The sequence below is a fragment of the Leptonychotes weddellii genome, chromosome 10 (genome assembly GCF_054177405.1).
Source record: "Leptonychotes weddellii isolate Sample4059 chromosome 10, ASM5417740v2, whole genome shotgun sequence".
Taxonomy (NCBI): domain Eukaryota; kingdom Metazoa; phylum Chordata; class Mammalia; order Carnivora; family Phocidae; genus Leptonychotes; species Leptonychotes weddellii.
The window spans coordinates 20,587,691-20,604,800 of record NC_138378.1 but is presented as its reverse complement, the minus strand read 5'-3'; the positions used below and the strand labels follow the sequence as shown (position 1 = coordinate 20,604,800).

The window sequence follows — 17,110 nt, the reverse complement described above, 5'->3', positions numbered from 1 at the left end:
GCCGGGAGCCCGATGTGGGACTCGATCCCAGGATTCCGGGATCATGACCTGAGCCGAAGGCAGTCGCTTAACCAACTGAGCCACCCAGGCGCCCTTTTGGTTTGTTTTTAAGGATTTTCCCCTATTCTTTCCCCACAGTCTACAACCTTGAGAACTTGTATGGCTGCTTAACAAACAAAAAACATGTTGATCTTTTCTTTCAGAAGATGAATCATTGTTGAGTCTGTATTATTTATCCTGAAGTTGTATCCATTCTCTCCAAACAGTAATCTGGGGAGGTAATGGCTGTCTGATGTCTCCAGCTACATATGCATTCTGCTCTTTCACTTTCTGTTGCCATGTATTAATGCATATGTTATAATAACTAGGATAAGCACAAGGGATCTTTGTTTTTGTTTCTGTTTTCTTTTTCAGTAACAAATACTTTTAAGAAAGCAGATGATTTTGTGACATGTAAAGCACCAGCTGTCGACCTAGATCACAAGTTCAGATGCAAGGTTGTGGATTGTTTAAAATTTTTCCGCAAGGCCAAACTGTTACACTATCACATGAAGTATTTCCATGGGATGGAGAAGTCACCAGAGCCAGAGGAAAGCCCAGGAAAGAGGCATGTCCAAACGAGGGGCTCGTCAGTTTCGGACAAGGCCAACCAGGAGAGCCTGACCAGGAAGCGGGTCTCTGCCAGTTCCCCAAGTAAGTATTTTGGTTCTGTGTTGTATCTGTATTATAGAGGACTCTGTTGCTGAGGTCACACTGCTTGCATTTCTGACACAAAAGAAGGCATTAGGTTGGTCTGGTCCAGTTGAATCTCAAAGATTGAAAATGACAAGTGATCCTTAGGAGTTGCATCATGGGGCTGTGGCCCTCCTGGAAGAAATAGAAATACCTAACTGTTATTCTTACCTTGGCCTCCTGCTGTTCAAGTTACTTTGAGAAGTCACTTAGCTTTTGAAGGCCCTGTAATCCTAGTATGAGTGGGGACAGTCAAGGAAAGGGAACTCCTTCAGAAGCCAGCAGTGAACTTGAGCTGAGAACATGGGTGCAGTCATTCTATCCCCCAAACCTACTCCATCCCTGCTAGCAGGGCAAAAGAACAAAAGAACTAAAACATGTGTGGGATTCTTTTGCTGTTTCCAAATTTGAGTTCAATTTCATCTTAATTGTAACTGAAGATATTTTCTAACAGCACTGTTTATTTTGCATAGAAACGATAATGGTAGTAGTAAGGGTTACCACAAAATCTCATGTTCACGTCTTATACAAAGAACTGTTTTGGAGATTTTTTTCTAAAACTTACAGATTGAAAAATTACATGTTTCTGGGGGAATTTCAGAAGCCCCCCCCCTTTTTTTTAAGTAAACTCTGCCCAGTGTGGGGCTCGAACTCACGACCCCAAGATCAAGAGTTGCATGGTCTACTGACTGAGCCAGCCAGGTATCTACAGAAGACTTTTTAATGAGTTTTCAGTAAATTCTACAAGCTCTTCAGCTTCTTTTTACCTGAAATTGTAACATCACTATATATTTTTGGCTTATAACTTCTCCATTAAAATACATAGGTATTTTTTTTAAACAATTTATTTATTTATTTATTTATTTATTTTTAAAGATTTTATTTATTTATTTGAGAGAGAGAATGAGATAGAGAGAGCATGAGAGGGGGGAGGGTCAGAGGGAGAAGCAGACTCCCTGCTTAGCAGGGAGCCCGATGCGGGACTCGATCCTGGGACTCCAGGATCATGACCTGAGCTGAAGGCAGTCGCTTAACCAACTGAGCCACCCAGGCGCCCTATTTATTTATTTTAAGAGAAGGTGGGGAGGGGCAGAAGAAGAGAATCTTTCACGCAAACTCCCCACTTAGTGAGGAGCCCGACATAGGACTCAGTCCCACAACCCAAGAGATCTTGACCTGAGCCAAAACCAAGAGTTGGATGCTTAACCCACTGAGCCACCCAGGTGCCCCAAAATACATAGGTATTAAATGGTATATGGAACTCCTAGGACATGTGACAGTGTTCCCAAGAAAGTGTGAAATCAGGTTTCAGAACAGTGGGGCAGGCCATGTTAACTAAGGTGATCTCTGACCCTGTGAGAGATCAGTCCTCAGCCATGTTGTGAAGATATAGTGGGAGTTTCTTAGTCATATGTGATGCATTATTCATTAGAAATATAATGCAAGCCACATGTAACTTTTTCTAATAGCCACATTTTATTTTATTTTTATTTTTATAATGTTTATTTTTTAAAGAATTTATTTATTTAAGAGAGAGGGAGAGCACAGAGGTAGAATGAGAGGGAGGAGAAGACTCCCTGCTGAGCATAGAGCCTGATGTGGGACTTGATCCCAGGTCCCTGGGATCATGACCTGAGCCGAAGGCAGACGCTTAACCGACTGAGCCACCCAGGCGCCCTCTTTTTATATTTTAAAATGTGGCTATTAGGGCGCCTGGGTGGCTCAGTCGGTTAAGTTCCAGGACCCTGCCAAAGGCAGATGCTTAACCAGCTGAGCCACCCAGGCGCCCCTAGATGACTTGTTAAAATACAGACTTTTTGGGCCTTGCTTTCCAGGCATTCCATTTCAGTGGCTCTAAGTTTAGAATCTGTAATTTTTATATTCCCCACCCTCAAGTATAAAAGTGACATATGATTGCTGTGAAATCGGTACCACAGAATACTGAGGGAAACGGTCTCCCTCTCCTTGGCATTTCCACCCCTGTTGTGGATGTGACTATTTTTTTTTTTTTAAAGATTTTATTTATTTATTTGACAGAAAGATAGCGAGAGCAGGAACACAAGCAGGGGGAGTGGGAGAGGGAGAAGCAGGCTTCCCGCTGAGCAGGGACTCCGATGTGGGACTCGATCCCAGGACCCTGGGATCATGACCTGAGCCGAAGGCAGACACTTAATGACTGAGCCCCCCAGGTGCCCTGGATGTGACTGTTTTTGTTTAGCAAACTTTTTTCAGACATTTTCTGTGCATGTCCAAACACATACATGTCTAAATAGAAAATATATTTTACACAGTATCATATGCAACTTGCTTTTTTCATTAAAGATATCTTGGCCATCATTCCCTATCAGTGTAGATATATTGCTCTACCTCATTTTTTTTTTTTAAGATTTATTTGAGAGAGAGTGAGAGCACAAATGGGGAAGGAGCAGAGAGAGAGGGAGAGGAGAATCTCAAGCAGACTCTGCTGAGCATGTAGCCTGACTGAGCGTGGAACCTGATATAGGGCTCAACCTCACGATCCATGATATCATGACCTGAACTGAAATCATGAGTCAGACCCTCAACCGACTGAGCCACCCTGGCGCCCCTAGCTCTGCCTCATTTTGACAGTTGTCATTATTTCATTGTATGGGTGTACTGTATTTTAAACATTTTTCCTATAAAAAGTTTATATTTTGCTAATTTTTTTCACACTATCAAGTGCTAAAGTAAACCTCCCAAAGGTTAATTTGCCCTTGTGTACAAATAAACCCAATGGGATAAATTCCTGGAGGTGATTTGCTTTGGCAAAAGGTATATGCATATTTAAACATCTGCGGAATGATGCCAAATCATCTTTTGAAAACCTTGTCCCAGTTTGTAATCTCCTACCAACTAGTTATGTGTACCAGTTTTTTTACACTCTTATTATCAAATTTTAAATTATTGAGTATCTGATAGATAAAAATATATCTGGGTTTTTTAGTATTCTTAAAATTCTGGAATATTTTAAACATATAGAAAAGTACACGGGATTATATAGCAAGTGTGCATATATCCATCCTCTGCCCAGACTAACAAATGTTAACTTTTTTCTGTATTTCCTTCAGATTTTTTTTAAGATTTTATTTGAGTGAGAGAGAGAAAGCATGCGTGTGCACATGTGCAAGAGCACAAGCAGGGGGAGGGGCAGAGGAAGAGAGAGAAGCAGGCTCCCTGCTGAGCAAGGAGCTCAATGTGGGGCTTGATCCCAGGACCCTGGGATCATGACCCGAGCTGAAGGCAGATACCTAACTGAGCCACCCAGGTGCCCTCAGATTTTTTTTTTTTTTTTTTTAGATTTTATTTATATGTTTGACAGAGAGTGTGTGCACACAAGCAGGGGGAGCAGCAGGCAGAGGCAGAAGGAGAAGCAGGCTCCCCGCTGAGCAGGGAGCCCGACTTGGGGCTCGATCCCAGGACCCTGGGATCATTACCTGAACCCAAGGCAGACACTTAACCGACTGAGCCATCCAGGGGCCCTGAGTTTTAGAAGTTCTTTATATTATATTTTGGATACTAACCCTTTTTCGGATAGGTCATTTGCAGATATCTTCTCCCATTTAGTAGGTTGTCTTTTAGTTTTGTTGGTTTCTTTGCTGTGCAGAAGCTTATTATTTTGATGTAGTCCTAATAGTTTATTTTTCTTTTATTTCCCTTTCCTCAGGAGACATATCTAGAAAAATGTTGCTATGGTCAATATCAGAGACATTACTGCCTGTGCTCTCTTCTAGGATTTTTATGGTTTGCACATCTCACATTTAGGTTTTTAATCCATTTTGAGTTTATTTTTATGTATGGTGTAAGAAAGTGGTCCAGTTTCATTCTTTTTAATGTAGCTGTCCAGTCTTCTCAGCATCATTTGTTGAAGAGACTATCTTTTTCCCACTGCATATTCTTTACTTCTTTGTTGAAGAGTAAATGACCATATAGTTATGGGATTCTTTCCGGATTTTCTGTTCTCTTCCATTGATCTACATGTCTATTCAAAGTTTTTCAGTATTATTGTATGTTACAGTGATCTGCAGTTAGTAATTATGACTTGCTGAAAAATGATGGTTAGCATTTTTTTGCAATATTTTCTTATTTAGGTGTGTACATTTTTTTTTAATACATAATGCTAGTGCATATTTTATAGACTACGGTATAGTGTAAATATACCTTTTGTATGCGCTGGGAACCCAAAGAATTCATTTGATTCACTTTATTGTGACCTTTGTTTTATTGTGGTAATCTGGTACCAAACCTGCAATATCTTGGAGGTATGCCTGTAAATGTGTAAATAGAGTAAATAAATTGTGGTGTCTTGATCCAGTGGAATACTACATAGCGGTGAGTGAGTGGGCCACAGCTATATCCACCAACATGGGTGCATCTCACACAGTGTTAAGCCAAAGAAGCTAGTGTAAGCTCATAACCTATATGATGTATTTTGTTAAAGATTTTATTTATTTGACAGAGAGAGAGTACAAGCAGAGAGAGGGGTAGGCAGAGGGAGAGGGGAAGCAGGCTCCCCGCTGAGCAAGGAGCCCGATGCGGGACTCGATCCCAGGACTCCAGAATCATGACCTGAGCCGAAGGCAAACGCTTAACCGACTGAGCCACCCAGGCACCCTGATATGGTTTTATATAAAATTCAAAACCAGATAAAAACAAATCTCTGGTATTTGAGGGTAGGACAGTGGTTACCCTTCAAGGGAGATGGATGAATGACTTGGTGGGGTCAGGAGGGAGATTTCTGGGCTCCTGGAAATATTCTGTTTTCTGATACGTATGGTGGTTATATGGATGGGTTCACTGTGAAATGTATCAATCATACATTTATTATGTGTGTACTTTTCTGTATATGTTTTAGGCCTCAATAAAGAACCTACTTAAAACAAGTAAGATTTTATTTATTTGAGAGAAAGAGAGAGAGCAAGCAGAGGGAAAGGGAGAAGCAGGTTCCCCTCTGAGCAGGGAACCCGATGCAGAGCTCGAACCCAGGACGCTGAGATCATGACCTGAGCTGAAGACAGACGCTTAACCAACTGAGCTACCCAAGCACCCTTAAAACAAATATTTTGAAAATACTAAAAATGCCGTAAGAATGTGAGAAAATAAACTACAAGAAGATGCTGAGAAAAAATTAAGATTTTCAATTGAAATAATGATGATAATTGAGGAGCTTTTAATTTTTGTTTACTTATATCTGTTTTATCCCCAAATGAATCCCTTCTTTCTCTGTCCCACAGCACTAATCCAGGTTTTCCTCTCTTGCCTTGATTGTTGTAGTATTTTCTCAACCAGTTTTCTTCTCTCCATTCTTTTTTTTTTTTTTTTTTTTAAGATTTTATTTATTTATTTGACACAGAGAGAGAAAGCACAAGTAAGCAGAGAGGCAGGCAGAGAGAGAGGGAGAAGCAGGCTCTCCACCGAGCAGGGAGCCGGACGTGGGGCTCGATCCCAGGACCCTGGGATCATGACCCGAGCCGAAGGCAGCCGCTTAACCGACTGAGCCACCCAGGCGCCCCTCTTCTCTCCATTCTTTACCCACTATGGTTAATATGTCATTTTGCTGTCAGGGATCTTTGAAAATACTAACCTGATCATATCACTCACCTGCTAAAAAATATTTAAGGATGGAATGATGGCTTTTGCAGAGCATGTTAGTGCTGGACATGTGTGTTGTGAATCCTATTCGATTCTTGCAATCACTGTTGGACTTTTTGTAGGTTTCTTGACTTCTCTGTGCCTTTCTGCATAAACTTGAGTTCTTATGATGAGTCGTGAGCTAATCTGTTTAATGAGCCTATTTTAGGGTCCCTTAGGCGGGATGTGCATTTCCTTCTTCCACTTAACCATGATTTTATTTCTCATTCAGCCATATATGACTAAAGTTGGTGCATTGGTGTGAGCTCTTCAGCTGGATTGTAACTGCTATTGGGGAGGAATTAATGTTGTTGCTTCAGTATCCCTGGGCTCTGCTCAGATCTGTGGACACAGCTAGTGCTTAGGGATTGGTAATTGTGTTGATAAGTGGAGATCAAATTGAGGTGTCAAGACCCAGTAGAAATAGTAGTCACTGGATAGATACAGTGCTGGAGTGACATCTGGGCAGGCAGGACTAGGGAGCAAGTGGACGTGGGTGCAGCCTATCCCAGATGACACAGAGCCTCTCGAACCATGTTATTCCAAAGGCTGAGGCTTGACAGGAGGCTATAAGGGGACTGAGGAAGGTTATGCTTGCCTGACCACCATGGTGTTTGCCCTCTGCTAGGGCATAATTCTGCCTGTCCCTGATCATGGTAATTGTCTGAGGAGGGACCTTGCCCAGTATAATGCACCTGAGTACAGGGTGGATGTCTGGCCATGTGTGGATTGCTTGTTTGGTTTAGGGATTCCTGAATAAATATGCTTGAGGGTCTTGATTTGTGTTAGTGATATGTGCAGGCTCAGAGTCAGCCCACCTGAATTTGAATCCAGCCTTTACCACTTGCTTGCTATGTGACTTTGGGCAAAGAACTTGCTGAACTTTAATTTTTCCCTCTGTGAAATGAAAATAATAGTTTTACCTACCTCAGAGCTTTGTTACATTAAATGCAATATAATGTAAAATGCTTAGCACAATATCGGGCTTATAGTAAACTCTTAATGAATAGTAGCTCTTTGTCTCAGTGAAATCATTAACCCAGGCAGTTAGAGATCTGAGTTCTAAACTCAGCCGACTACTAACAAGCTACAAAATCAATAACGCAAGTTGTTGCCATTTTGGTATAATTAAGAAACCTGAGTGATTGATTTTCACTTTTGTGTACTGCCCTTGGGTCTCATACCAACATACCTACCTGAGATTTTATTCTCTCTCTCAATGCAGACGAATCCCTTTCCCTATGATTTGGAAGTCTCTTGGTGAATTTTTGCCTGCCTGTTTCTTTTTAATAACAAGACCTGCTGTGAATATACTCACCTGGCTGGCAGGGGTGGACAATACAAAATGCTTTAGGGTGAACAAAAGGGGTTTTTAAATTCTTCTGCTTTAACTTGTTACTCCCCTGCTGATCCTCTGTAAAACTGATCCATTTGGTGACACTCACAGGCCACTCACGGACTGTCTGGGGTAGAGCCTGGTCATTCCTTTCCTATACACTCTTCAGTGGAGAGCAGTTTTGTGCTGCCAGGAAGGATCACACCCCTGCCCTCATGTCAAGTGGACACAGACCTCATGGATGATTTCCCAACTCCCCTGTGCCTGATTGTGCAGATGGCCAGCAGTTACCAGTCTGAAGGAAACTAGACCATTTACCTTGCTGCCTTCTGTGGTTCATGAAAACCCTGGCCACTAGTCCTGCCTGTGCCACTAACTAGCAGGAGCCTCAGTCATCGTCATCACCGACCTGGGGTCAGTAGACACGTTCAGCCTTCGTTATGAGGCTGTCCATGAGAGCAAACACAGCAGGGTATTTAGAAGATTCCACAGACCCAAGCCTCCAGAACACCCTGCTCCAGGCATCTCCCCTCACTTTCTCCCATCAAAGCCTCCCTCTGTTTCCCTCATGGTTTTGCTGAGTACTTGACTAATCTGATAACTAAATTTCTCAAGATTTGAAAGAATAAAACCAACTTAATAGCTCACCTCTTCTCAACGTATCTAGGTTTTGCTCAGGCTTCCAAGAAAGCCTTTATCCTTAGGGGTGGAATTTCAGATGGGGGGTGGGTTCAGGTGGGGAGATGTTCCAAGGTGAGGCTCTGACACCAGGCAACCTGTGTCCTAGTTCACAGGCTTTGTGAACTTGACATTATGCTTAAGTGTAAAACAGATTATTACAGAACTCGTGGTGCTTACGGATAATTATTGTAAAAAAGTACTCCCTTTATGCTGAGTGCTCTGATTATGGCATATGGGACCTTGAGATCTAATGGAGTTCTCAGAGATTCCTGGTGCTTCTGTTCCATGAGGCTCAGAAAACGTTCTGCAGATTATTTTTTGATTCTTTCAATTTCCCTGCTGGTTAGGTTGAGCAGGAGAAGCAGTTCTGATCTGGGAGTCCACAGACTGAGTCTTAGTAGCAGTCCTGCTACTGTTCACTTGTGATCTGAGCCCTTCACGAATCTGATATCCTCATTTCTTTTTTTTTTTTTTTAAAGATTTTATTTATTTTTTAGAGAGCGAGCAAGAGAGAAATAGCATGAGAGGGGAGAGGGTCAGAGGGAGAAGCAGGCTCCCCAATGTGGGACTCGATCCCAGGACCCTGGGATCATGACCTGAGCAGAAGGCAGACGCTTAACCATCTGAGCCACCCAGGCGCCCCTGATATCCTCATTTCTAAAGTCATGATGTAGGATCAGGTATGAATGAGACAAGGCTGTTTCATGTGAGGAGAAAAGCCCATAATCAGATACAGTAAAAAGGGCTAAATTCTACATTAAGAACATATAATGTGCTGTGGAAACAGAGATTCAGATTTTGCCTGTAGAGCAGGGGTGAATGTTGAGAGGACAGGTGCCATTTGAGTTAAGCCTTAAAATGTAAGGGTAGAGGGGTTGAACCAAGGCCAGGGAATAGGAAAGTCATACCCATGCTGGGACCAAGCAGAGCGGAGGTTCTGAGGCATTGAGGAGAATAAATGGCTATGATCCTTTGTCCCCAAGGTGCCCCTGCTGACTCTGGCCTTCAGATGTTTCCCCTTCCCTCAGCCAGGCCTTTTGTCACATGAGTGAATTTGCTTTTCCAAATGAGGTTTCTTGGAATACCAGAATCCATTTTATAAATTCTCTTCCAGTGGCAAGTTCAGGGTTTGTTTCTGCGTAGGTGAGTTCAGTCCTCAGTAGCAGTTTGTCCCAGAAAGAATATTCTAGAATCAAAGGGAGCCTCACCTGTGCTTATTACCTATTGTCACATCCATTTGGTTCATATTCTCACTCTGGGTAACCCTCGACTTTAGGCCCAAATGAGTCTTGGGGCACTGGAGTGGACTCGACCCTTCTTTGTTGCCATCTACACCTTGTGGCACTAGATTGGCCTTCTTACAGGGACATGCTCTCTCTCCCCTTAAAGGAAAGAGGGCAATACGAGGTTACTTAGATGACAGTGCCTAAAAGAGAGAACCAAAGTGCCCTGCTTCAGCAAGGCAGAGGTTTATTTCCCTCTCAGGTCAAACTGCAAGCTCCCCACAGTGGCTCTGTTGTGGATCCATGAAGTTGTCCAAGGCTAGCTCATTGTTGCATTATGCTTAGGTGTTGCTTTCCTCTGTGTGGTCCAGGATTGCTTACCACCTTGCCTTTCAGCTCTTTCTTTTAAGGGTATCACCCAGAAGTGCCACGGATCACTTCTGTTCATAGCCCATAGGCCAGAACGTATGTCCCTGGCCCCACCTTGCTCAGGAGAAGCTGGAAAATATTCTCTTTTAAGTGGAGAATTGGGTATTGGAGAATGCATAACACTCTCTGCCATGTGAACTAAGGCAAAAAAAATGCAGGGCTTGAGAGAGGGGTTTGTTGGAGGGCCCTGTGGGCTGGTGTTTGGGTGGGATCCATGGGGGGTTGGGGAACTGCTGGGAGAAGAGGCTGGGAAGGTAGGCATGGTGAAATGGTAGTGTTAAGCCACGAGTATCACCTCCTCTGGTAGGCAGTGAGAATCCCTCCAAGAGCATGCCCACTTCTACTCTGCCCTTGAGCTGCTTGCTGTCCCTTCATGCAGATCAGAGCATGCTCTGGTTGCTGCTTGTCCCAGCCATGTGGCTGTGCTCTGTGGTGTATAGGCAGTTCTCCCGTAGATGATGGTGATGTTATTCTGTGCCTTTCCCTCCTGGAAGCAGCGGTCTAATGTCCTTCTGCTCTCATAAGTCGGTGATGGTCTGGTGGAGAAATAGGGAGCAGGCTGTACAGAGGGAGAAAGAAGTGCTCTGGTACCTTTTTTTTTTTTTAATATTTTATTTATTTATTTGGCAGAGAGAGAGAGACAGCGAGAGAGGGAACACAAGCAGGGGGAGTGGGAGAGGGAGAAGCAGGCTCCCCGCAGAGCAGGGAGCCCGATGTGGGGCTCGATCCCAGGACCCTGAGATCATGACCTGAGCTGAAGGCAGTCACGTACTGACTGAGCCACCCACGCGCCCCAGGGCTCTGGTACTTCTAATGGGCACCTACAGCCTGAGGAGACAAGTGGCCATCCTAGAAAAGCCTCACCCTCTTCAGGTGACAAGCTGCTCTCTGATCCATCGCTTTGGCAGGAAATTGCTCTTTGTGCAGCCAAGCTTGGGCAATCTGGAAGAAGCTGTGCAGTCAGGCTCATATTGTGTGGGTCATGGAACAATTGGTCAGGCTGTCCAAAGAGAGAGCTGACAGCAGACCAGTCTCACCATCCATGGAGAGGGTATTGCAAGCAAGATAGCAAAAGCTAACATTTGAGAACTTGGCATGTGCTAGGCGCTGTTCCAAGTTCTTTCCTTGTATTATCTTGTTTAATTCCCAAAACAATCCGTATGAGGTGGGTACTGTTGTGCCCAGTGATAAATTAGAAACTGAGATGCAGAAGAGTTGGGTTAACTCGAACCAATATCTCTACATCTAGCAGGTGGTGGAGCCACGATCTGAATCTAGTTGCAGAGCCTACCCCCTCACTCTAGGCTCTGTTTCTGTTTTTTTTTTAGGATTCCAGGGAAGGATGCCCTGCCCCTGGGTCCTGGAGTAGGGAGTAAGGAGTGCTTCCCAGAAGGAGACTTCCTGTGTACATGGGTAGTCCGAATGAGTTCTGCCTGTTGTCAGCATGTCTGCCTCTGTACCTCAGGGAATCACCTGCATTAACTTAGTCACTGCTGGACATTTGTCCTTGTGAGCTTTGCCACCTCAGGCTACATGTGACTACACAGTTTACAGCCAGAAGCCAGGGTGAGACTCTGGAGATTTTCTCTCTTCCCTCTGCATTCATAGGCCTCTATAGAACAACTTCGTAGAATAGCTCTTCTTTTTATCTTCATTGTTTACTCCTCTAATTGAAGCCTTTGAAGGGAACTCTTTAAAGCTTAAGGTGACCATATTTCAGACCAGCTGCAAGACTTGGGAAACTTTTAGTTACAAGTAACAGGAACTCCTATTTGAATTGACTCTACAATCAAGAGGGTGTGTTGGTTCACATAATGGGGCAGTCCAGGGGAGGTACGGCTCCAGGACTGTCTTACCATCTTGCCTCTCAGTGCTGTTTTCAGGCTGGATACCTTGTGGTCATAGGGTGGTAGCCAGTATCATTTAAGATTCCATACTGCTTCAGTCAAATCTAACAAGAGAGTAAAAACATATCCTTTTTATAAATGTTGGACCAGAATCCCACATGTGGGTCAGATCAGTCCATTCTCATCCCTGCCTTAGGAAGTTGGCCAGGCTCAGATTATCTAAGCCTAAAATTGTGACCAGGGCTATGGGATTACTCTTACTGATTTAACTGAGTGTGGAGTCAATCCTGTTCAAAGCCCTTACACGCTGCCCAGTAAAGGAGGGGTAGAAAAGATTCTGGGAGATAGGTATCTCCTATACCCAGCAGGCGCAAGGTGAGAAAAGAAACCTGCAGAGCCAGGAAACCAGGTGGTGGTGGTGTTGAACTGCAAAGCAGATCCATGCCCTGTTTCCCATTTCAGGGACCGTGCACAGGGCCCAAGTCCTCAGAGGTCTGAGTTCTCCTTTTCCGTTTAGCAATCTACATGATCTTGCAGCTTCTCTGAATTTCACTTCCTCCTCTGTTGAGTGGTAATAATACTAAGGTATAGCTGCATTTTATGCAAAATTATCAGTTTGAAGTTGTATGATATAAAAAGTCTTATGTGCAAAATTTGAATTAATGCAAATCCTAAGAAACTGAGAAAATTCATTAGCCATGTGATTTCAAAGCTAGTAGGCCAATGAAAGTGTTCATTATGTCTTCATTTTATGGGAATGTTCGTTATGAATTATGTGACTTTGAATAATGTGGGGACTTCAGGAATCCCTTGTATGGAATGGACCGCCCCATTCTTCTTTTATTGCCTTTTGGGTTCTGTAAAGGATGTGATGCTGTTTTATAAAATGTAAAATCAGGGGTGCCTGGGTGGCTCAGTTGTTAAGTGTTTGCCTTTGGCTCAGGTCATGATCCCAGGGTCCTGGGATCGAGCCCCGCATCAGGCTCCCTGCTCAGCGGGGAGCCTGCTTCTCCCTCTCCCACTTCCCCTACTTGTGTTCCCTCTTTCGCTGTGTCTCTCTCTGTCAAATAAATAAATAAAATCTTAAAAAATAAAATAAAATGTAAAATGAAAAAAGACCAAAAAAACCTCCCATACTTAGATGATAACTGGGTATGCCCTGGTACTTGGCAGTTTATACCCTACATCTTGACCTCTCAAGGATCCAGGACCAAGGTGATCTCTCTTCTTCAGCCACTTCTACTGATTGGGTTAATGCTGTTAGCCTTTTGGTAAACTAATGGATATATATAGTTACTTTAATTTGCAGGTCATTAAAACCTGAGTTTACAAATCAAAAACTGGATTGGGCAGCAGTTTCTATATGTTTGTGTGTGACGATATATCAACTACTTTTTTTTAGAGAGATTTAAAAAAAAGTATTTATTTTTTGTTTGTCAGAGAGCAAGAGAGAGCGAGTGAGCGAGAGAGAGCACAAGCAGAGGGAGTGGCAAGCAGAGGCAGAAGCGGGGCTCCCTGCTGAGCAAGGAGCCTGATGCGGGAAAATATATCAACTTCTATTATTCCTTTACTCAGATGCTTCCAGTGGCCTCCTAAGTCACTCGTAGTAAAGGCCAACTTCCTTACAGGGCCCTACATGATCTGCTTCTAGCCACATCATCTCTCCCTCAACCGAATTCTAATTTCAGTTCCAGTGGAGACATGCAGGCCTCCTTGCTATTTATTGATTTCAAATTCCAATTGTTCATTGCTAATATATAGGAAAGTAGTGGACTTTTGTATATTAACCTTGTTTCTTTGCAACCTTGCTATAATCACTATTTCCAGCAGGTTTTTTGTTCGTTTGTTTTTGGCCAATTCTTTGGGATTTTCTACATCGACAGTCCTGTCTCTGCAAACAAAGATAGTTTTATTTCTTCCTTTCTAATGTGTGTAAGGAGCCAGCACGAGAGCGGGGGGAGGGCAGAGTGGGAGGGAGAGAAAATCCTCAAGCCGACTAGGCGCTGAGAGTGGAGCCCAACTTGGGGCTTGATTCCATGACCACAAAATCAAGAGTTGGACGCTTAATCGACTGAGCCACCCAGGCGCCCCATGAGTTGTGTTTTTATATCCGAGGAAAACTGTTCTCAGGATCAGAGGAAAGTAGGTATTGTTGATAGCTTTTGTAAGATTCAGGAGGCATTTGACTGTGTTTTGCTAATCAACTGTATGACCTTGGCAGGTCAACTTACTTCTTTGGACGTTGGTTTCTTGATCTTAAATTGAGTATTTTTGTAAATTAGACTAAGGTATTTTCTAGAGTTCTTGTTCGTTGAACTTTGTTCTTAGTTGTGGAGTACTTTAACTGGGAGGGAACTTAGAGACCCTTAAATCCTGTGTTCTTTAGCCAGTTGATTAACTTCTGTCTGTAGAGCCCAGACTTGCCGGCTAGGAGGGCAGCCCACTATCCTCTCTGATGGTTCCTGGATGCCCATTTGGGAGAGGGGCCTGGGCTGCGGTGTTGACATGGTGATGAAGAGCCAGATGAACCTGTTTTCAGATATCTGTTTGATGTCAGGCAGGTCCTTCACCTCACCGAGCTTTACTTCTGTAAAATCTGTAAAATGAAAAATGAAAATGATATACACAGGTTGTTGTTAGGATTAAATGAGATGTTTGTGGTTTCTTTGCACACAAGTGCTTAGTTAAAATCAGTTGAATCTGATTGTTTACCTTACCCCATAACTGCTTTGTGATCATCTTGATTCCACATCAGAATCACTTGGAGAGTGTTTTTGATGCCCTTGGAAACATGCTAAGTGAAAGAAGCCAGACATAGGAGGTCACATATTGTGTGATTGCATTTATATGAAATGTCCGGAGTAGATACATCTGTAGCCACAGATGCGGAATGGTGCTCACCAGGGGTTGAGGGCCTGGGGAGAAACTGCTTAGTGGTAAAGAATTTTCCTTAGGAGTGATGGGAATGTTTTGCAGCTGGGTAGAGCTGGTTGCACAACATGGTGAATGTACTACATACCACTGGATTTTTTTTTTTTTTTTGCAGCTTTATTGAAGCTTAATTGTGCAGAGAACTCCCTGTATTTAAATTGTATAATTTGAAGAGCAACCCAGTCAAGATAGTAAACACATCTTTTGCCTCCCAGACTTTCCCTATGCCTCTTTTTAATTCCTCCTTTCTACTCCTCCCTTCCTCTCATCGGGCACTGTTTTTTAATTTTAATTTTAATTTATTTTTTTTAAGATTTTATTTATTTATTTGACAGAGAGAGCACAAGCAGGTGGAATAGCAGGCAGAGGGAAAGGGAGAAGCAGGCTCCCCACTGAGCAAGGAGCCCAATGTGGGGCTCGATCCCAGGACTCTGGGATTATGACCTGAGCTGAAGCCAGTCGCCCAACCAACTGAGCTGCCCAGGCGCCCCTTGGGCGCTGACATAGACTACTTTTCATCTAGAATTTTATACAAATGGAATCATGCAGATACTAGATTTTATCTGGCTCCTTTCACTTAGCATACTTATCTTGAGATTCACTTAGGTTGCTGCACATACTAATACTTCATGCTTTTATTGCTGAAAAGTATTCCATTGTGTGAACACACCACAAGTGATTCATTCACTTGCTGATGGACATTTGGGCATTTTTTACTTTGTGTGATTACAATTACAGCTTCAGTGGACGTTCATGTACATGTCTCTGTGTGGACACGGTATCCCTTCTCTTGAGTAAATATCTAGGAGTAGAGTGGTTAGGTCCTAGGATATGTGTGCTTAAACCCTTCTTGACATCTACAGAGTAAGGCTTGATCAATTATATGAAATGCTATGGACACATTTGATAAGCAAAACAACTGGATTTTTGCAATGGTAAGGCTGTTGTTAACTTTGAAAACTGAAAACAGTCTCAGAGTGGTAGGTGGGAAGATTTTTAGAATGGAATTAGGAAAAACTGAAGTGAGAAGTTTGGACAGGGTTTGTTGATGACTTGAGTTTGCTGTGAAGAGTAGCAGAGAATGAAGCTGTGGTATTTGGAAGGTGTGTATTGTTCATTTTTAAATGGGTAATTTTATGTTATGTGAATTGTACTTCAATTATAAAAAAAAAGAAACAACATCTTGACATGCAGGTCACACCATAAGCCACATAAATCAGCATCTCTATGGGTGGGACCTGGGCACTCACTTTTTAAAAATCTCACCCGGTGATTGTAGTATGTAGCCAGTGAGGAGTGATCTAAGTAGGGTTGGCAAACTTAATCTGTAGAGGGCCAGACAAATATTTTCAGCTTTGAGGGCCATAAAGTCTCCATCTTCACTCCTCAACTCTGCTGTTGAAGCATGAAAGCAGCCATCATCAATATATAACGAATGAGCATGGTGTGTTTCAATAAAACAAAATAACAGGCAATGGGCCAGAGTTTGCCCACCATCGTTGGTCTAAAGGCTAGATGATGGAGAAGGGGTTCCAGAACCTTGAGGAGGATAGAAGGTAACCTCGTAGGCAGAACCAGATCCAGAACTCTGTTCCTTTGCCCATTTTAGTTTTTCACATTGAACATACTTGAGAATGAACATCTTAGTGATGGAAACAAGATGTTAGAAAGTCAAGACTTACACTTATTTTTAATTCCAGCTGCAAAAGATAAGGAAAAGAATAAAGAGAAGAAATTCAAAGAGTTTGTGAGAGTGAAGCCAAAGAAAAAAAAGAAAAAGAAAAAGAAAACCAAACCTGGTAATTTTCCCCTGGGGTGTTTCACTTGGGTTTCCTACCATGGGTTGGGGAGGGGTTGCTTTGTCTCCTGGCCTCTGAACTTGCACTGAGGAGAGGAGGGGCCAGCAGGCCTTTAAGGGAGCTTGTGGGCTCAGCCTGGCATGGACCTTGGCAGGGGAGGAGTCTGTTCATCCTGGGTGTTACAAGGCCACATTGGCATTTAGGAAGATCTTTCTTTCTGCATTGGCCAGTGTGCCCTGTCATAGGGTAGTGCATGTGAAAGCATTATAATAAGAGAGGATATGCAGGTGAATGATTGTATTTGTTTGCACACACAACTCTTTTTTTTTTTTAAGATTTATTTAATTTATTTATTTTTAAAGATTTTATTTATTTATTTGACAGAGAGAGACACAGCGAGAGAGGGAACAGAAGCAGTGGGAGTAGGAGAGGGAGAAGCAGGCTTCCCGCTGAGCAGGGAGCCCGATGCGGGGCTCGATCCCA

General features: G+C 43.0%; 1 protein-coding gene across 6 annotated transcripts in view; it reads left to right on the top strand.

Moving 5' to 3' along the window:
* Window positions 1–17,110, top strand: part of PHF20 (PHD finger protein 20) — a 145,946-nt gene that overhangs the window by 100,269 nt on the left and 28,567 nt on the right. For all 6 annotated transcript variants that reach the window (XM_081832837.1, XM_031017692.2, XM_006746877.3 and 3 more), the window contains 2 exons: window positions 415–693; window positions 16,529–16,627. In XM_081832837.1, coding sequence (XP_081688963.1) covers window positions 415–693; window positions 16,529–16,627 — 378 coding nt within the window. The remainder of the gene's footprint in view (window positions 1–414; window positions 694–16,528; window positions 16,628–17,110) is intronic.